The 22,342-nt window shown below is 46.0% G+C and overlaps 1 protein-coding gene across 2 annotated transcripts; it reads left to right on the top strand.

Moving 5' to 3' along the window:
* The first annotated feature begins 323 nt into the window (after window positions 1–323).
* Window positions 324–20,014, top strand: LOC148543418 (ficolin-2-like). 2 transcript variants are annotated; one of them, XM_088451972.1, is made up of 9 exons: window positions 324–419; window positions 4,601–4,714; window positions 8,180–8,233; window positions 10,795–10,824; window positions 11,685–11,723; window positions 14,827–14,954; window positions 17,205–17,334; window positions 18,668–18,802; window positions 19,413–20,014. In XM_088451972.1, exons 1-9 carry the CDS (start codon window positions 350–352, stop codon window positions 19,658–19,660), a joined length of 948 nt encoding a protein of 315 aa, XP_088308098.1. In that variant the 5' UTR covers window positions 324–349; the 3' UTR covers window positions 19,661–20,014. The 2 variants fall into 2 exon arrangements, with proteins under 2 accessions (XP_088308098.1, XP_088308185.1); XM_088452059.1 differs by having other exon boundaries at window positions 14,830–14,954.
* Window positions 20,015–22,342: the final 2,328 nt, after the last annotated feature.

Genomic DNA, 22,342 nt, shown 5'->3' on the forward strand with positions numbered 1-22,342 from the left:
GATGAGCAAATAAAGGAACTTTAACTCATATAATTATTTTATATTAGCTGTACACACTGATCAGGGTACAATGTTCACTATCAATCAAATGACAAGCATTGCAGCCTCTCGTAATGACTGAACTCGGCTGGGAAAAAGCTGCATGTGTCCAAGTTTTAATACACTTTGAAAATAAACATGTTTGGGAAATTGCGCTAAAGCCATTGAATAACTGTCGGTGGATGGGCTTACACATAGAGGTTACAAAGGGCGTGAGAAAGGGGGTAGATATAAATGGAGTCTGAAGTTGGTATTAGACTTCATTAAACAAGGTCTGACCGAGGCAGTGACTCTAACACCAGGAGCTACCATGTGGGCGTTAGTGCTAGCTGGGCTCGGAATAGTGACCACGCTGGGCAATGGCGAGGAGGCCTGTCCAGGTAAGTTATTATTGGGGAGGTATTTGTGTATTGTAGTGCTACGCTCTGAGTACACTGTCATTGTATGATGCATCATAAATACATTGCAATGAGAGGAGACATTGGAAAATAATGAATTTACTAAAAGAGTGGTAGATTGGTGGGACAGCCTTCCAACAGAGGTGGTAGGGGCTAATACAGTAGGCAGGGGTGAAAGAGGACATTTAGAAGTGGCGGTATGGTAACTGTACCTGAATGTGTCTTAATGGTGTTAAAAGGTATCTAAAATTATGGCTCTGGGGTGTATTTACTAAAGTGAGGGTTTTTAGAAGTGGAGATATTGCCCATAGCAACCAATCAGATTCCAGCTATTATCTTCTATAAGGTGTTAGATAAATGTTAAGTAGAATCAGATTGGTTGCTATGGGCAACATCTCCATTTCTAAAAACTTGCACTTTAGTAAATATACCCTCCTATGTCTCATCCATCTCTACTACATCCACATTACACAGACCAAACATGGTACAGACAGACATACATGGTACAGTCAGACATACATGGGACAGGCAAACAGTCAGACACAGAGAGTCTGAGCATAACACCCACCGGGCAGAAATCTGTCTCTATATCAGTGACGTATCTGCCTGTAGGATGGATATTAGTTGAACTCCTGGTTTGTTTAATCTCCTGAGGGGAACATTAATTTTATGGGGGATTAACTTCCATCTTACTTTAGGTCTCTCTCTTTTTTTTTTTTTTTAAAAATAAAATTTTACTGAATTTTACACTTAAGACTTGTGGCCCGATCTCACCTCAGACTCGGATATTTTTGCTCACAGCCCTACGGGGCTGCGAACAGAAATGTGCGAGTCCGAAGGTACCGTTAGTGCGCCATACGGCTGCACTTACTCGTGAGTGAGAGGAACTTGCACCATATTGGCCGAGCCCATACTTGGTGCAACAGCAAGAAGCATATATTACAAGATAACCCTCCATATATTTGAAATCACGTGAAACGGGATATGTAAGGAAACAGTAAAGCAACTATGATAACATGGGAGTAAGACAGCATGAGTGTATTGTATACCACTGTATACTGGCAGAGGAAAATAATACCTCTTTTCCACCAAAAACCCAGGTCCGACCTGGGTTTTTGGACATGGTTCCAACCCTGGTCAGACCCATTTACACTGCACCTTTGATCTGGGTTACTCCCAGGTCAGCCCTGTTCACACTGAACTCAGGTCTGCCCTGCTAAACCTGTGAGGTCATAAAAAGTGGGAGGTGAATGCTCCACAACCACCAATCCGCTCATTTTAGGCATGATCCAGGTCAGATAACCTGGGTTGCACCGTTTACACTGCACCATTACCTGGGTCCATCCTGGGTCCAACCCTGGTAGCTCCCTGGGTTGGATTGCAGGGTCACTTGACCCAGGTTATTTTTCAGGGACCCTTTTACACTGAGCTGCGACCCGGGTAGACCCAGCAAAAACCCAGGTTTTTGCTCTGGTGTAAAAGGGGTATAACACTGGGCAGACTAGGTGGGCTGTGTGTGGCATCTGCTGTCATTATTGTGCTTTTGGACCTCTTTTATAATGGTTTAGCCTAGGTATGCTGCCACTGCTGTATGAGGAGAGATAGCGTTCTCCAATGCTTTACACACCACTTCCAACCGTGACATCTGAGGGTTACAAGAGGACTCTACACTCTATCCCAGGGGTTATCAAACTCGGTCGTCAGGACCCCACACAGGTCCCATTTTCCATGTTACCCAGCAGGTGCACAGGTGTACTCATTACTCACTGACACATTTTAAAAGATCCACAGTTGGAGCTAATTACTTCACTTGTGATTCTGTGAGGAGACCTGGAAAACATGCACTGTTTAGGGTCCTGAGGACCGAGTTTGAGAACCTGTGCTCTATCAGACTTCAAAATTCATTCATATTTACTTATACAGACCATAGTCTAATAAGTATAGCTTGCTAATTACCCCATCTCCAAAATTATATTATGCACAAAAAATTATTGTATGAACTATGGCCCTGATTCAGAGCCGCTCGCAAAATGCGAGCGCTCACTCTGAATCAGGGCAGCCGCTTTGTTTTAAATAACCCGGCCTCCTGGCCGCTCGCTAAGCTGTGGGTAACCACCCACAGCTTTAGCAAGCGGCCATGTGATGGTCGCGACCATCCGGCTTGCGACGAGACCCTTGTGGTAGGTTCTCGTGTGCCGCAAGCCCCAGTGGGCTTCTGGCTCTAATAGAGCCGGAAGCTCACTACTGACATCACTGGTGATGTCAGTAGGGCCGCCCACAAACGGCAGGCGTTCCTTCAGGAACACCTCCGTTTGTCCAGCCACCCCGCCTACAAAACAGGGCGAGCTGTCGATCAACATCGACAGCCGCTCCGTTTGTAGCGAGCCCCGGAGCGAGAGAATTTCTCTATCGCTCACCCTCTTGCGCACGTGCATTGCGCACGCCACGCGTGCGCATAGCGCTTGCAAGCTGGTCTGAATCAGGCCCCATATACAGTACTTATGTATATCAGAGTAGCTGATGATTAAAACCAATAAATTCCTATATCTCAGTAATGATTGGCTCACGTTTTGTTGGTTAGTAAATACAGCCACATAGTTAGCCAATAAGTGAAACTGATCAATGGGAGTCTATGATTTATTAAATATGTATATAAAAATATTTGTATATAAAACACATATTTACAGTGACTCTCACACACACACGGGGAGCTGCAGTGTCAGTGGTCACACAGCAGATAAGGTTGAGAAGCTCTGCACAGCCTGCGGACACTGCACCATTCTCAATAAGTGCCTATACTGTAGTTGCGCATGTCCAGGGAAATATATATCTCCCCTAAGGGTCAGGCTTGGAGAGGGCAGAGGTCATGTGAGAGTCACCCTGAGAAGGGATTGGTGCTGTGCGGACAGGTGTTGTTCTTGGTGCAGAGTGACTTATGTTTTCTGCACTAGGCGTCTGGCTTTCTCATTGATAGTCAGGGACTAAAAACAAACTTCAAACCCGGACAGTAGTCTCTTTGTGTTCGAATTTAAAAAAATAAACTCTTCAGTGAAGCACGATGTGGCGCGGTTTCATCACAGATCACTTCTTATTCTCACTTATAAACACTCATACTGTAGCTCATCCCTCTTATCGCACATCATGCTACACTTATCAATTCACACACGTTACTTCTTATTCTCACCTATAAATCATCATTTCTCATACTCAGCACTCGTTATGAAACAACTGCATAAACTCCCTAGAACAATAGCTGAGGTCTTCTGTCTATAACAACCGCCCTTGTTCCCTTAGAGAACGATACTCTCACCGGTACTGAGATGCCGTCAGGTCTTAAACTCAGAGTGGTAGAGCTTTATACAAAATAAACAGATGATCACATGATATGACTGGAGTAGTAATTACACTTCTAATGTAATAATACTGTATGATCAAACAATCACAGCAGGTGTAGCAATAAATGACAGTAGCAGCTGATAGCCAACCACAAGGTCACTGTTCCAAAAATAAGTAAGGTGATACTTAGCGTTAGATGTTATTTGCAGGACACAAGAGACCAGGGACCAGACCAGCTAGGCACACAGCGATCAGGGAATCCTATTGCACAGTGAAGAACCAGGATCAGCAAGCTAACTCCCATGCAAGAAGCTATAACCGGCAATGTGCTGATAGGCTGCCTTTTAAATGGAAATAGGCCAATCAGGACTCTCCTCAGAGACCTGCCCTCTAAATGAAAATATCTAATGCAGGTGAGCATGAGTACTGAATGTATACATTTACATTCGCGTCCTGGCTACAGCTGGGACCTAGAACTATTGCGGCCGCTGTAGTCCCGGTTGCTTAGTAACTGTCGGGACCATCATGCTGTGTGGCTGAGCTCATGCGGCATCCTGGTAGTCTAGTAACCCGCCGGAAGTATGAGCCGAGGCGGTGGCTCATAGCATCTCATCAACAACTGCTCATCATTCTCATCACTCATTAGATATCACTATCAACACTCTTCACATATCCTGCACTTTACTGATTCTGACAAATGATGATCTCTGAACCTGACAAATGACTTTGTCCAGTTTGATTCCGACTGATGGAAAGTGTTCAAAATCAATCTTGCCACAAAAGTCTTAAACAGTCTCGTGATTTCATGTCATTATTTTCTGCACCAGAGGTAAAAGTTGTTGGCGTTGGTGAGTCCGACAAGCTGACAATTCTCAGAGGTTGTCCCGGCCTTCCAGGGTCTGCGGGTCAAAAAGGAGAAGTTGGAGCATCAGGAGAGAATGGTAAGTGAAGTATGAATTCAGACTGGGTGTAACTGTATCAACGATCTTCAAAAACACTTCACTTTGGAAACAAGACACTTGGGGCAGGAGGCACCAAAGGGAGAAATGCGGTCAGCTCCAGGGCTTGGTTACAGTGGGTAAAGCCATCTTCCTGAAGCCTATAGGCTTCTATCGGGAGAGTGCTGTGAGGGATCCAATCAGATCCCTCCCATCACCCCACTTGAGGCAAGTGTCCTTCTGCACATGCGCAGAAGGACGCCAGAAGGGCTTCTGGGTCATAAACCCGGAAGTCCCTCCATTGCAAAGGGTTGCTCTTACCGAGAGATCGGTCCTTTACGGTGTTCGTAATGTATACCGGAGTTGCTAATGAATGCGAAGGGTGGCGGGATGCATTCCAATTGTGATGCGTCATGCATCTCGTCCTGGAAGACAGATGCAGAATATGCAGTCTGCATTTGTTGAATGTCATGTATTCTATGAGGAGCACGGTCAAAACAAGCGGTGTAACAGAAATGGGAAGACAGCTCTGTTGACTGAGGGCCTGTTTCAGACCCGCTCGCAAGCTCTATGAGCTCGCAAGTGGGTCGATGGCTGGGCAGTCCGTATGCGCGAGCCCCGCAGCGAGCGAAAAATCACTCGCTGCGGGACTCACTACAAGACGGGGCAGCTGATGATGTTGAACTACAGCTCGCCCCGTTTTGTAGGCAGGGAGGGGGGGTGGCTGGCCAAACGGAGGCGTTCCCGAAGGAACGCCTGCCATTTGGGGGCGACCCTACTGACATCACGAATGATGTCAGTAGTGACCTTCCTGCTCTATTAGAGCAGGAAGCTCACTGGGGCTTGCGGAAATGAGACCCTACCAAAAGGGTCTCGTTGCAAGCCCGATGGTCGCGATGGTCGAGACCATCACTTGGCTGCTCGCAAAAGCTGTGGGTGGTCACCCACAGCTTAGCAAGCGGCTAGGAGGCCAGTTTTAATAAAAAAAAGGCTGCCCTGATTCAGAGCGATCGCTCGCTTTTTGCGAGCGGCTCTGAATCAGGGCCTGAGTACACAAGGTTGACAGACAATCACGTCACTATTTTGCCATAATTAAAGTTTTTATGACCCTGTGCACGCAGGCAGCTTTGCAATTCCGTCCTTGCTAATACGTTAATGCAGAAGGAGGCATCACGCCTCCAGCATGTATTACTTATCCGAGCTGCGTTGTACAGCGCAGCATCGGATAATCTGCGGGAACATCGGCTGGTTAAGTGCCCCATGGGGTCACGCAAGGCATCTGCCACAGATGAGGCCAGGAAATGTCCGTCAGCTGATGGAGGTCCTGGCTTCTTCTAATCACACCCCTCCCCCCAATGGCAGTGGCATTCTTCAAATCACACTGCCGCCCCCCGCCCACAAACGGCAGCATATTGTCAATCAATGACAGTCTGCTGCCAGTCTGCCCGCGAGATCGTAGACCTGTTCTGCACATGCGCAGTACGGGTTAGGCACCTTCACAAATTCCAGACCATCGGGAATCTGCGTTCAGTGGTGTACTAGCGTGTATTGCCGAATCGGGCCCTGGGTGTGCTCAGTTGTTGGAGTTCTGAGTAACTGGAAAATCAGAGAAAATGAAAGGGTCCTAAATTATACTTGCCTACACTCCCGATTCGGCTGAGAGCCTCCCAAAAATCAGGTGCTGCTCCCGGCCCCCGGAAAGGCAGGCAAGCCTCCCCCCGATGCTTAACTGTGAAACCCCCACAGCAGAGGGGGCCGATGACACGATTCACGCTGAATCGCGTCATTTGTGTAGCAGGGGCGGGGACAAAATGAAGCGATCGTGTGGGCCCGCCTTCCCTCCCGCCCACAAATGACAGTCACCTGTCCGGCCACGCCCCCCTGCCCTGCCGTTCTGGCTACTCCCTCCCAGAAGGGGCAGCCAGAAAGTTGGCAACCATGTCCTAAATCCTTCAACAACGGGTGCTTTAGCTGGATATAGGGCTTTCCATATACGACGCACCCAGACCGTCGATAACTATAGCACAGGGAAGCCTATTTAGCAAAGTCAGCAGCAGTGCATGTACTGCCGACTATCCTCCTATCTCTATCACCATTTCAGGATGGTAAGGGCTTTATTACTAAATGAAAGTATTTTTCCTTTGCAAATTATATTAAAATATATTGTTATTGTTTTTTTTATGTAACAATTTTTATTTATTTTTTAAATCCGTTTGCTACTGGAAGCCCAAATCCAAGCTTCAAGTGCAGCCTGCAGGTGGTGTGACTTGGCACAGGTGATCCGGACTGTGGCCCTGAGTCAGAGCCGGATGCTCTGTCAGAGCGCTCGCTCTGAATCAGGGCGTCTTTTTTTTTTATTATGGAGTGGCCTCCCACAGATAATGCGAGCGGCCAGGATGATGGTCGCGATGGTCAAGACCATCGCGACCAACGGGCTTGCGATGAGACCCTTGTGGTAGGGTCTTGTGGCCGCAAGCCCCAGAGAGCTTTCGGCTCAAACAGAGCCGAAAGCTCTCCCACTGACATCACTTGTGATGTCAGTGGGGCCGGCCCCAAATGCCTCCGTCTGGGCAGCCACCCCCCCATCCCCAGGGCCGGATTGAGGGCCACATGGGCCTGGAGCTGAAAATGACCAAGGGCCTATTATGAGTAGAGGAGGTGTGACCAGCGCTTTGAGGGTGTGGTCAGTGCCATGTGGGTGTGTACACCAACTATACTCTCAGCCCCAATGTCTCCGTAAATATGTAAAAGAACAAAAATGCTTCATTTTGTGAGGTAAATAGAAATACAATTTTATAACTTATGATTTATGGCTGACCGTGTGGAGAGCAGATGGCCAGTCAACATCATGTTGTCATGACAATGGGCCTATTTTTATGTGGAGGCCTGGAGCTGTAGCTCCGTCCGCCCCATTGTTAATCTGGCCCTGCCCATCCCGCCTGCCAAAGGGGGCGTGCTGTCACTCAACATCGACAGCACGCCCCCTTTGGTGCGAGACCCAGAGCGACGGATTGCCCATCGCTATCCGGGTCTTGCGCATGCGCACGATGGAGCCGGCTCCGTCATGCGCATGCGCTGTGGGCCACCATCGACCCGGTTGCGAGCGCTCAGCGCATGCGACCGGGTCTGAATCAGGCCTTGTCTTCTTACGGTTGACAGCCAGTACTTCATACAGTACTCTTCTTTTATACTGTGGTATATTCTCTATCACTGCGATAAGTGATGGAAAATCTTTACTATGATAAATAGAGCCCAAAATCTATATACAGCAGCCAGAACTATTCCTAGTAAGTCACAAGCAAATTAACACTGAAGTCACTTAAATCTTCTTTCGCTGCTAAGAGCATTGCAGCCAAGTAATAGGTTAAACCCATGTGTTGAGCTCCAGGATTTCTGATACAATTATTGGCAAACATTAAACAATGAGTCTGATCTTATTTAAATTTGTTTTTCAAACACTTTTTCTAGGGCAAAAAGGATCTATGGGGGACCGAGGAAAAGCCGGACCCCCTGGTGAGAAAGGTTAGTAAAATAATATACTTACTGTAGATGTCATTTGTAAGTCTCAGTAGTCATTCATAGTGTATCACAAACTATGGCCCTCATTCAGAGCCGCTCGTTAGCGGCAGTACGCTCGTTCCGAGCGATGTTTGCACATCTGCGCATGCGTACGGTTTTTAGTACGCATGCGCGAACCAGTCAGTGCGGCCAAAAATCGTTTGTACGCTATAAAGCGAGTGCCTGCTATTTTGAGTGACAGAATGAGGCGTATGTGGGTGGTAACAGGGGAAGGTGCTTGAAAATGGGGAGTGGAGATCCGAACGCAGGCGTGCTTAAAGGTCAAAACGGGCGTTTTATGGGTGTGCATAATTAATACAGCAGCGTCATTGACAACGTCACTGGGCTATTTTATAGCCAGAACTGCTCGCAAATTTGTGGTAGCAAACACCAACCACAAGAATAGCGAGCAGTTCATACGCTGGTCGATGTACTCGATTAATCTAATAAATAGCGGACATGACGTATGGTGCGAGCGGCCAGGGGGCGTTTTTAACAAATAAACGAGCGTATGTTTTGCTCGCTCGTTCAGACTTAGAGGTGGGAACAGACTGCAATTTGCGAACGGATCATTTGAATAGCCACCCCTTGTTTTTGAACGAACGACCGCAAATAGCGAACGGCTCTGAATCAGGCCCTATGTATCCTGCTTGCAGTTTGTTTGTTCATTTACTTTTTTCAATAGGGATGGTTAACTACCGGTGGATTTGCCAACTATGGCAGAGATTACATGGTTCTCCACCATCGATGGCACAGAGGGCTGATTCACACCCGTTCGCTAGGTTGCGTTCGCACGCAGCCGTCAGCAGCCAAAGTATGCAAATCCCGCGATCACTAGCAAGACATTAGCACCCCACTATGTCTTGGCGTGCGATCACGGTATGTATGTAGATGCCCACCAGCCTAACACAAGACGCCAACTTTGCCTTAGTAACGTACGTCATCTTCAGGAAGTGTATTATACAATCGGTAACATCGGCTGACATCTGACCCATACGCAGCAGTTGTAGCTGACCATACTCTACCGCAAGCACTGCTGTGTGTAATTCAGCCATGTGACGTGTATGCTGACGCTGTCTTAATTATGCACGCCCCTGAAACATCGTTCAGACGCACAGACACGCCTGCGTTCGCACCACCACACCCCCGTTACCATCGACCACACCGTGTCACCACCCGCAAATGGCTCGTCCTGTCACTCATGCTAGCGGAGTGTCTGTGTACAGGATGCGAGTGAATCCCGATCGCATGGACTAGTTGGCGCACTGCGTCTTGTATGCATGCGCAGATTGCAAACTTCGGCAGGCTATGTATGAACGCAGCCTACCGAATGGCTCTGAAACAGGCCCAGAGCTCCGTAATTATGATTTTTTTCTAACTGGCACCGGGACACAGAGCATAGCTCCGCCCTCGATTTAACCCTTGAAGCCCTGCCCCCATCTCTATTTTGACTATTACGCCATGAGCAAGAGAGCAGAGATGGGGACCACTAATGGTTAACCAACTGAAACTGAAAGCCATCCCTACATTCAATTATCTTCTCCCTTTTTCTGACTGGAATTTGTTTCAGAACACTGGGCCTGATTCAGACCCACTCGCAAGCGGCTGTCCGCTCGCAAGTGGGTCGATGGTGTGCACTGAGCATGCGCACGACGGAGGGAGCTTCGTCGTGCGCATGCGCAAGACACGACGTTGTGTCTGATCAAAGGGGGCGTGCTGTCGATGTTGATTGACAGCACGTCCCCTTTGGTAGGCGTGCCTCCCTGACGGGGGCGTTCCCACGGGAACGCCTCCCGTCAGAAGCCGGCCCACTGACATCACTAGTGATGTCAGTGGGAGTGATTTTGGCTCTGATAGAGCCAAAATCACTTCGGAGCTTGCGGTTGAAAACCTCAACCGCAGGCTCCGACTTGCAGTTTCGATGGTCGCGATGATCAAGACCATCGCGGCCATCAAACTGCACGCTCGTATAGCCTGTGGGTGGTGACCCACAGCTATACGAGCGTCCAGGAGGACGCTCCATTTTCATGGAGGGCGGCCCTCATTCAGAGCGTGCGCTCTGCTCTGAGCGTACGGCTCTGAATGAGGGCCACTATTCTCTCTGCTACACAGATGAGGGCGTGAGACAGACAGAACAGTCATTTTAGTGGTGAAAACGAACAATGGCTTTCATCCCAGAAAGATGATTGTGTGATTAAAACAAATCACTTTTATTACTGATACACACTCATCTAGAGAGATGTTTATAAGATGTTTTAAGGACACAAATGTAGTTTATGTTGTTATGACAGGTCTCTAACTTATCTAAGGAGAAGGGAAAAAAAAAGATGGTTTTGCCATCGATGGTGGAGGTCCTATGGTTATCCGCCATCGATGGCAGAGGGGCAGCAATGTATTTTTCTGTTCCACGCCAGCAAAGGGGGCACAGTGCAGGAATTCCCACCAATGGTCTTATGCCATTTTGAAAGTTTTATATTTCTATACAGTACCTTATTTATAATGGTTTTATATGATTTTTTTTGCAGGTTCTACAACAGTAGTAAAAGGTGAAAAAGGTAAAAACTTTCTAACGGTATAAAATAATGGACATCAAAATTCAGTTATTAAATAGGATCTTCACGATATTTTATGAGTTTCCATTCAAGTGTTATGTGCAAGTATTATTATTACATTTGTTTTTTACTGATGCCTTATGGTTGAAACCTTGAGCCACAGTCCTCACTTATGCGACTACTTCCAAATGAATTGATAGGCTGAGATTAGAAAATCAACTTTAAAACTTAGGCTGGCGTGATGATGGGCCTATTTTTATTGAGAGGCCTGGAACTGCAGCCCCATCCGCCCCATTGTTAATAAGGCCCGGCTGTACTCACAGAAGAGTAGACCAGCCCTAAGTGAAGTGATCTGAGGAGGCTTGATGAGACATTTGCGGTAATTTGTAACATTAAGCCCCACCCCCTGCTCGGACGCTGCGGTTTGCAAGCATTGCGCAACTTTGCACCACTGCGTGAATCACGCAGCCATTTACCCCCAAAAGTACCACTTGAATTTTCCCTTCAGAGATTTCGAGGAGAGGAGGCAATTTATTACACGTATAACCTAATCTGAGTACATATCTACCAAGCCACGTTTTATGCAATTAATACCCATTCAGATTAGCTTCCTATGTGTTTTATTCTTACTGTAATTAGAGCTATACTGACCAGACAGACCTTATAGATCTATCTTAGGGCCCCTTTGGGAAAAAACTGCCACAAGTTGAGAACTTAGGATACAACAGATGTACTAGATACACCAATGTTTAACTTGTTTAATCGATGACAATTTTAAATGCTGTTACTGTACCCACATATGTTATTGTCTGCATTGTGCTATCTGGAAATCCGGCTAAAGGATCTGTGCTTCCATCCCATAGGCGAGAAAGGAGAAAGCGGCAGGACAGAGTCATTATATGGTGGGTGAGGATCCTGCAGTATGTGTGTTATATCAATAATAAATCCATAAAGAGTCCCAATTTAGGTGTGACTTCTGCAGCTGATAAGGAGGTGGGATTGGCGATCATTAGCGGCATGTATCAGGGGATTCAGATCAAAGACAGAAAACCGGTGTTGGTTTTTGGTTCCAGAAAGAGTAGGGAGCTGATCCCCTGTAATCTAACACGTGAAATCTTGCAGTAAATATGAGCAACAAATATCGGGACTGTCTGAGGGTTATGCTGCTATCATGCAAACCGTCTGCATGCAATGTACCCATTCCAGACATGATGGTGTCCCGTCATTAACACTCTAATCCAGAGGTTCCCAAACTCCGCCATTCCAGCCAACTTTTTAAGGCTATCCGTGCTTGAGCACAGGTAACTTAATTAGTTCCTCAGTCAATTTGATTGTACCATCTGGACTCAAGCATGAATATCCTTAAAACCTGGACTGTAATGGCGGAGTTTGGGAGTATATTTACTGGAGTGCAGGATCCTGCCCATAGCAACCAATCAGATTCTACATATCATTTATCTAGCACCTTCTAGAAGAAAATAGCTAGAATCTGATTGGTTGCTATGGGCAACATCTCCACTTCTAAACACCTGCACTTAGTAAATATACCCCTAGCAACGCAAACAAAATTTAGACACGGAGCCATGGCTGGTGAATTAGAGTGGTCACACTTTATTTATCCATGACTTCTGAAAACCAGATAGTGACCAACAAAGCAATTACCCCCCTCAGCTACAGAAAACACATAGAAGTGACTGTACATACCCTAACACAGCTTGAGTTGTGGAGAATTGACCTACCTTCCCTTGGCACAGACTGGACCCTCCCATCAGAAGGTGTCTAGGCCCGCCTATACAGGTTGTAACCCCCTGCCCACGCTTCCCGTGTCAACTAATTTCGGCGCCTCCTGAGTGCTTTACTTTACTGACTTTGAGGCGCATTTATCATTGTATATTAGAAGTATAATCCCTAAAAACACCCGTTTTTGGGGGTTAACCACAAAAATTAAATTTCTCTCAGATGTATGAAGGAGGGACCGCAGCAGGTATCTCCGATACCCATGGCCGGATTATCGGCAGGGCGACAGGGGCGGTCGTCCCGGGGCCTCCACACATAGGGGGCCCCCACACCCTGTCCCCTGCCACTAGTACCAAGACCGTCGGAGTACAGCTTTTAGCTGTCTCCGCTGCGGTCCCCCTCGGCAGTCACTGCAGCCAGGCAGCGCTCGATGAGCACAGGGAGCAGGCTGTGCAGTGGGGCTGTACGGCAATGGAGTCGTGACGTCAGAGGTCACGCTGCGCAGCCCCACACCAGCCCACCCCCTTAACAGCCGTGTCTGAAGCCCGCGAAGGTGAACAGAAGAGGAGCTGCTGCTGTGTGATTGCCCTGGCCTGGAAGGTCAATTCATGTTTCTTTTTTTTTTCCTAAGTGTGGTGCTGCTGGTGATGGGGTTGGGACACACTATAAAATTATATATATATATATATATATATATTACACACACTGTGTGTGTGTGTGTGTATATCTATGTATATATATATATATATATGTATGTGTGAATATATATATATATATATATATATATACACACTGTATATATATTTGGATCACTGATAGGGGCCCACACAAGTTTGTTGCAAAGGGGCCCCCACAGACCTTAATCCGGCCCTGCCGATACCTGCTGTGATTCCTCCATTCCCGCAGTCAGCGCATCCCCCATAGGTTTCTATGGAGGATGTGTAACCTTTTACTAATGAAAGGGTTCCTTACTGGTCTGGTTTATCTCTTGGTTCTTGTCAGTAGTCAAGCTTTATTACCGGCAACAAAAGTGTTTACCAAAGAAGTTTACACCTAGCAAAAGTGTATTGACAAAAAAAAAATCTAAAGTATCAAGTTTCACAACAATTGATACAATTCGGCAATTAAAGATACAAGTCTAAACATACCCTTTGGACAAGCAAATGACGCTGGGATCCGAAAAATTTTATTCAAACGGGAACGCTTCTTTCTTGAACTGTAAATGAAGTGAGTTAGCAATATAGGTTTAGCACTTCTGCATGCAAACAGATATAAACAATTCATCCTAAGAATAACCTGGTTTAACTAGTACATAGGTCTTATATTATAACTCAAGTCCCTACACACTGGCCAGTAGTACTCTTGCGTTGGTGCACGTTTGAAGGGATGGGTACCTCAATAATAAGTATATTACTCTGATCTCTGATGCTGTTGATTAATATATGTACTGACACTTGAAAGTTGCAAGCCCAGGCCTGTGCTGACACTGAAGAGGGTTACTCTGCCTATACTGGCATAGTTTCCTTACAGGAATTACAGTTCACTATATAGCACACTGAGCATCATAGGATAGCCTATTAGTGTGCTGGTACTTATAATTTACAATTCTTTACTGGCCTGTTGATAAGTCCTGAACTCCCCTGTCCAGTATAACATAAGTGCGACATAGCAGCAGCAAGCTGTCTTCTCCTGTGGGGGACCTTTCCTGAGGTAACATTTCTATTCATAATAACTGAGGCTTCCGTGCTTATTAGCCTGGAGTGAAGTCTGTGGCATTTAACAGTTCCTGTATAAAACTTTGAAGCTAAATACTGTGAAGCTATTTATTAGTGTGCCGGTATGTAATGGCAGAATGATGTGCTGTATTATGATGCTGCACAGCTGACAGACCTGATCCTCGTAGAACAGCACAGAGGATTCAGTCTCCCAGCTGTCCCTTATCATAAACGGGAAGGAATCAGGGTCACTCCACTGCTGCTTCCTCCTCCTCAGAGTCCCCGGCAGCTTCTGGGGTCCTCACAGCTGCTGCAGCTTCCCTCACTACATGCTCCGATAAGTCCTGCTCCTTAAACCTCAGACAGCCGTCTCCCAGCAGCCCCCGTGAGTCCTCCTTATATATCCAGCGGTTGCGCGCAGGTCCCCTTCCCAATGGCTGCACGCAACGCTCTAGTATTTAATTATAAATACACAGTGATAATAGACAGGTTCTCATTTCCTAAATATTCCCTTTGAAGCTAAAAATGCTTTTCCCCCCCTTTTATCTATTAGCAGCCAGGAACTGCCAGGAGCTGCAGGATCAGGGGGCCGTGCTGAGCGACTGGCACACAATATACCCAGATGGCATCCAGCCAATCAAAGTCCTATGTGATATGGACACGGAGGATGGAGGGTGGATTGTAAGCACTGAAACACCTGACACACGGAAAACTAAATTGCTCTATGCTGGGAAATTGCTAAAGGGGAGAGGTATCAGGCCTTATCACTTGCTTATCACTTTTCACTCTGTCTTCTAACACTGCTTAGTAAATGGACCCCAAAGTGGGGAAGTTGCCCAGAGCAACCAATCAGGGTCTATCTGTCATTTCGTAGACCGTGTTTATCTCTATCTAAGGCTGGATACATATCCCCCTACAAGAGAATTGTGAGTGGTAGTAAAAAATAAATAAATCTATAATCAGAATTTAATCTGGGCCAATTGCAACAGTATCACTCCCTGCAGCATGTAATGCCAGCACCTGTTTTAGCCGCCGGATCAAATACCGACAGCGGCAGCCCGACGGGTCGGAATCAGGTAAGTAGTCTAACCCTCCACTCTCCCCCCCTTAGGGGTTTCTAACCCTGACCTCCACCCGTTAGTGCCTATCCCTAACCCCCCGTTAGTGCCTAACCCTAACCCTCCCCTTAGTGCCTAACCCTAACCTCCCCCCTTAGTGCCTAACCTCCCCCATTAGTGCTAAACCTTACCCCCCTCCCTGCACCCTAAACCTCTTGGGGGGGGTGCTTAACCCTAACCCCCCCTAGTAGCGCCTAACCCCTTTTCCCTACCCTAACCCTCCCGGTGTGGTGCCTAACCCTAAGTCCCCCCAGGGGTCCCTAACGCCAACCCCCCCCCCGCGGCTACACAATAAGACACCTGATTTACCTTCGTTCGGCATGCCTGGTGTCGGGATTTAGTAGTGGGTCTAATGATAGGCGTCAGGATTTCGACGCCTATCTTTAGTCCCATGTCGGGAGGTGGCTGTCGGGATATCGGCGGGCAGGATAGCTCCAGCCGGTATCCTAACTACATCCCCTGTAGAATGGAATAACAGTGCATCGGTTAAAAGTCACTTTTGGACACACACAAGGAAGACACAATATATAGGTGATCCCACACAGTAGTCTAGGGCACCAAGGTTTAGAAGGCACCTGAAACACTAAGGGGTCTATTTACTAAGCCTTGGATGGAGATAATGTAAACAGATAGTAGGTGCAGTGATTAGTTTGTGTGTGCTAGTCAGAGTCGTAACTAGACTTTTTGGTGCCCTGTGCCATAGAGAGAGAATTGGGTGCCCCCCCCCCATTTTTTAAATAGGGACCTAAGCTAATGCACCTGAAAAAGTGCCATGGCCTCATGGGGAAGGGTCAGGGAAGAGATAGGGGAGGCCAGGAGATGCTGGGGATAAAAGAAGAGGAAAGTACAAGTGAGAATGATAATAAACAGGAAAATTGACAGCGCCCCCTGCCCTGCGGTCCCCTGCCCTGCGGCCCCTTAAAAAGTGGGAGGCACATATAGAAACCGTTGTAATTCCTACACCGTTCACCTGATTTGGATGTAATTACCCTCAAATTAAATCTGAAAGTCTGCAGTTAAAGCACATCTTGTTTGTTTCATTTCAAAGCCATTGTGGTGGTGAATAGAGGCCAAAATATGAAAATTCTGTCAATGTCCCAATATTTATGCACCTGACTGTATATATATACACACACACAAGAACTTTAGGGGGCGCTTAGAGATAGGGGTATTTTGATATGTATATATATATATATATATATATATACATACACACACACACACATTTATATGTACATATATACACACATATACATACACACACGTGTATCCTCCATGGTAAGGCAGCATCATTTCCTCCTCTAGCAGAAGGACGTGTTGCTGAAAATTCCCAGGTGCCATGTACCCACAGTGATGCCAAGCTAATGGTGCCCTAACTTGGTAAGCAGATCAGCCCCTATGCGCTAATATAGCACTTACCACTATCTACCTGGAAACTGCTGGCTACCCTGTCTTTCTTCCTTTGGCTCCTTAGCCCTGTTCTCCGGGGTAAGGGAGTGAAGGGGCCCTTCCTCTTTTGAAGCCCCCGGACCATTTTAGTATCTTCTGGTTACAGCACCTCGCACTGGGAGACAGGAAGCATTGCACCCCGGGCTTCCCCCCAATAAATGGGTAATTTTTCTGTAGACTTGCATTCAACGGTGCTTATTTCCTACATGGGGGGAACAAAACCTTTGTACAATAGGGTCACATTCACATAATAAGAATGAGATTAAAATGAGAATCTTACTGACCATTACCACATGTAGGGGAGGGCTGACACCTGGAACATCCAGCAGGTATTCTAAAAATGTGTCTTCTCCCCTCGCTGCAGGTGTTCCAGAGACGTTGGGACGGGTCGGTGGATTTCTTCCGCGATTGGGACGCTTACAAGAGAGGGTTTGGAAGCCGTCTGAACGAATTTTGGCTGGGGAACGACAATCTCCAGAAAATAACCTCATTAGGTAATGATCCCCATCTCACCATACTCTCCTGGAATGGCACCAGGCAGCCAGTATTGCTGATGCAGTGCTGTCCATAGTGTCCTTTGGACTGCCCACGCCATAGTGTCCTTTGGACACCCCAGGCAGGCACCCTGCAGTCTGTGCAGTTGTTTGGAGCGTCCTCAGGGGGCTCCGGTCAGTCTGCAGTTCCCAGTGCCGGCAGCCTGGTCCCCTCTGCGTGACGTCATACCCTTAAGGAACGGGACCAGCACAGGACGCTCCGGGATCCTGTTATGCCACTGGGGGAGGGATTCGTGGCACATTTTGAGAGTCCATTTAAGGACAATTATGAATAAGGCCCGCAGTCTTCACCTGGTGGTTGCCACATCCAGAACGGAGGCGGCCCAGCAGTATGACTGCCGAATGTGAGTAGGTGTATTTCCTACAGAACTGTGCCATATAAATAAGTGATAATAATTAAATAAGGAGCATTTGCAATAGCAGTGTGAGCGCCACCACCTGTTGACATTTAAGAATACACACAAGCTTATACAATATATTACCAAAGATCAGGGGTCAGGGAACTTTTTTACCTTTTAACCCAAAATATATTTAGATACGCCGACGTTACCCCCTTGATTTGAAAGGAAGGAAATCATATAGTAGTGCTCCCATATGCCCCCATAGTTATGCCCCTGTAGTAGTGCCCCCATATAGTGCCCTTGTAGTGCCAATTGTACAAAAAAAACAAAACACTCACCTTAATCCCCGCTCCTGCATCCGCCGCCGTCCTGTCCGCCCGGCTGCTCCTTGGAACTATATGAGAGACGTCATGACGTCTCTCCCATAGTGCGCATGGAGAGAGGCGGAAACTGGAGTTCAGAAGAGAACTCCAGCCTCCGGCTAACGCGGCGCTACAGGGAAGGAGCCGGGCGCCCGCTGGTAATAACACCTCAGGGGGCGTCCGGCTTAGAGTCTCCCTGCGGCACAGCCGGGCATGCATATGAATCATTCTATATTATAGAGTGATTCATATGCATGCCCGACTGTCCATCCATTACCCCCAGGAATTTCATTTTTACCCCATGTGGGGTAATTTACCCCTGTTCCCTGACCACTGCCATAGATACTCACAATAATACACAGACAATGGATTAATAGCAATTAGCAGTACACACATTAATACACCAGCTGGTGACAAGGGGGTGTCCAGGGGGCCAAACCTTTATTCTGAATACCTGACACCTCTGATCTCACCGAACGACAAGGTTTTATCATCGTTATAGGACCTCACAAGTATGTGGACAGCTCCAACAATACTTTCTTATACCGTTTTATGTCTTGGTCTATTAAGGCTCATGGGAACTGCGCATTGACTTACTAGACTTTGAAAACAAAAAGCTATTTGCCAAGTACACCAACTTCAAAGTCTTGGATGAGACAGAGAAATACCAGCTAATAATTGGAGCCTACAAGGAGGGGACCGCAGGTGAGACACTAGAAGCACGTGGCTGGTAAATATCCGTATGGACAGAGCTGTAATGATGTCTCAGTGCTCCTTATTTTCCTGGGCTGTAGATTACAAATGTGTTTTTTTTAATTAACATATATGCATACTGCATGGCTTTTATTAACAGCTCTCCAGTCGCTTCACTCCAACAAACTGTCTTCTTTCTTTAATATTACAATTCAACTGCTTGCAAACCCAATAACGGCCCAGCGCAATGGAAAAAGAGACTGTTTTAGAGCGCTTCCTAAGTCACCCAGCCGCGTAATTTGTAAATATAATTCCAAAAATGAGACCGTAAACAAGAACTGCAAGAATAAAACAATTTGTGGCGTTTGGGGAGTATGTAAACGTGTCGGAATACGCTATTTGCGGCCATGTATACCGAACTGCGCCCATCTCGGAATCACGCTCAGAACGTGTAGTTACAGTACTGTAGGCAGTGGTTGGTGGAGGCTTTTTCTCTCTCTCTTCCTTTCCAATGGTCACAGTAGAGAAATTCTTCCAGTAGTTGTATCCACAATTATAGAGGAGAAAAACAAGCAAAGCTCCAATCTGGTACAGGGTCGTAATATATTGTGTTATTTCCTAGGTGATTCGATGTCAGGATTAAACAATATAAAGTTCTCTACAAAGGACCAAGACAATGACACCTATGAAAATAGTTGCTCGTTACTTTACAAGGGCGGCTGGTGGTATACCAATTGCCACTCCGCCAACCTGAATGGACTCTACCACTTGGGGGAGCACACCACCTACGCTGATGGCATCAACTGGTACACTGGAAAGGGGCATAATTATTCCTTCAAGCATGTAGAAATGAAGATTAGGGCTGTCTAAAGAAGTAATAATGAATTTTGTTGATACATTGTAGCAGAGGGAGGACTGTAATATCTATTCTAAGCTGTTCTTGGTGGTCATGACAGAGATTCTTACTCAGGAAAGAATTGACAAGTTGCTTGCTGGATGCTGCCTTATTTCATAAACATACTGTTTGTACACACTATGCTACAGCAGACCTCTACTACTATGTAGAATTATAGGAATATATCAATTGCATAGAAGACTCTTGCATATTTTTTATTATTAAAGTAACTTTTCATAATTGCTCTCATAAAATCACTTGTTCATTTAAATAATCTCATGTAACAGCTGCTATATTCAGAACTCGGAAACCATTCACCTCATAATAAAAGACAGATACAAATTAATACTTGCCCCATTTGTCCACTCTCCTACTTCAGGCTTTCAATGAGATCGATGATGTGAAAAATGTTTCTACCTAAATGTCCGAAGCTCATACTACTGTTCTTCCCAAGGTAGGCAAGGTCCCTATCCTTTGTTCGAGTTACCGGCCAATGTCTCTACTTAATGTAGACCTCAAATTATATGAGAAAGTGTTGGCGAATCGTCTTAAACCTTGGTTAGCCACCTTAGTTCATAGTGATCTAGTCGGATTTGTTCCCGGGCGGAAAGCTATAGACAACACAACAAAAATAATTGATTTAATGTATAGGGCCATGATATCTCAATCCCCCACAATTCTGTTATCAACAGAAAAGCTTTTGATAGAGTAGATTAGCAATTCATGTCTGGGGTGCTTCGACGTATGGGTTTGGGTCTGGTCTGCAAGAATAATGGCCTTGTATAAAAATCCTTATGCTTTCCAATTTTAAATGGTACCAGACAGGGGTGCCCGTTGTCTTCCCTTATTTTTATATTGACCATGGAAGCCTTGGCACGGGCTATTAGATGCAACTCTGATGTTAGGGGGGTTGAGTTGGAATCCACGGAATATAAATTAGCTCTTTTTGCAGATGATTTATTGGCGATCATCTCCAACCCAGTAGTTTCGCTACCTAATTTGACTATGGAATTTAAGAAGTTTGGTGCTCTGTCAAACTTTAAATTGAGAGCCACGGATTTGGAATAATTGATTTTAAACACCTCCGACTCTATGGTTCAAGGCCTACAGTCAGCTTTCTCATTTAATTGGCACTTCCTATATGGATCCCACCATAAGACTTACAGAAATTAGTGAGAGATTTAGTTCGGTAGGAAACCCAGATTCCGCCATGATATCTTGTATAGGACTAAGATAAACGAAGGGCTCCAACTCCCCAACTTTCTATATTATTACCAGGCAATCCATTTAAATAGGATTGCTAGTTGGTCCAAATTTAACTCTGATAAGCAATGGGTTTTGGTTGAGGAGTGTTCTAGTCCTCAACCTAGTCTAGTCCGTTAGAAGCCCAACCCTGGGCCTGGTTTATTCCATCGATTGACCATCCCACTATATATATATATATATATATATATATACACACTCCATCTGACGGCACTCCGTGGCAAGAAAAAAATCACATCAGCCGTGCTTAGTAAGCAATGTTCCAGAACTTTATTGTGCTTTTGTCAAGCTTAAAATACACGCCGCCAGATGGAGTGTATAATCGGTTAGTATGTCCATGCAGACTGTGGGCGGCACCCGGCTTCTATATTGTATTGATCTCATGAGTGCCGGATTTTGTGTATATATATATGAATCAGGCCCATAGATTGTAAGCTTCACTTGGGCAGGGACGGATGTGAATGTCCGAATATTCTCTGTAAAAGCGCTGTGGAATATGTGTGCGCTATATAAATACATGGTAATAAAATAAATAAATAATATACTGTATATATATATATATATATATATATATATATATATACAGTACCAGTCAAAAGTTTGGACACACCTTCTCATTCAATAGTTTTTGTTTATTTACATTATTTTCAACATAGTAGATTAATACTGAAGACATCGAAACTATGAAAGAACACATATGGAATTATGTTGTAAACAAAAAAGTGTTAAACAAATCAAAATATGTCTTGTATTTTAGATTCCTCAAAGTAGCCCCCTTTTGCTTGGATGACAGCTGTGCACACTCTTGGCATTCTCTCAGTCAGCTTCATGAGGTCTCCTGGAATGGTTTTCCAACAGTCTTGAAGGAGTTCCCAGAGGTGCTGAGCACTTGTTGGCTGCTTTTCCTTCACTCTGTGGTCCAACTCATCCCAAACCAACTCAATTGGGTTTAGGTCGGGTGATTGTGGAGGCCAGGTCATTTGACGCATCACTCCTTCACTTTCCTTCTTGGTCAAGTAGCCCTTACATAGCCTGGAGGTGTGTTTGGGGTCATTGTCTTGTTGAAAGACAAATGATGGTCCCAGTAAGCGCAAACCAGATGGGATGGCATGGCGCTGCAGAATGCTGTGGTAGCCATGCTGGTTAAGTGTGCCATGAATTTTGAATAAATCACCAACAGTGTCACCAGCAAAGCACCCCCACACCATCACACCTCCTCCTCCATGCTTCTCAGTGGGAACCACACATGCAGAAAGCATCCACTCACCTTCTCTGCGTCTCACAAAGACACGGTGGTTGGAACCAAAAATCTCAAATTTGGACTCATCAGACCAAAGTACAGATTTCCAGTGGTCTAATGTCCATTCCTTGTGTTTCTTGGTCCAAACAATTCT

This window comes from Taudactylus pleione, unplaced genomic scaffold, assembly GCF_031769625.1.
Source record: "Taudactylus pleione unplaced genomic scaffold, aTauple2 ptg000003l, whole genome shotgun sequence".
In the NCBI taxonomy this organism is placed as follows: Eukaryota; Metazoa; Chordata; class Amphibia; order Anura; family Myobatrachidae; genus Taudactylus; species Taudactylus pleione.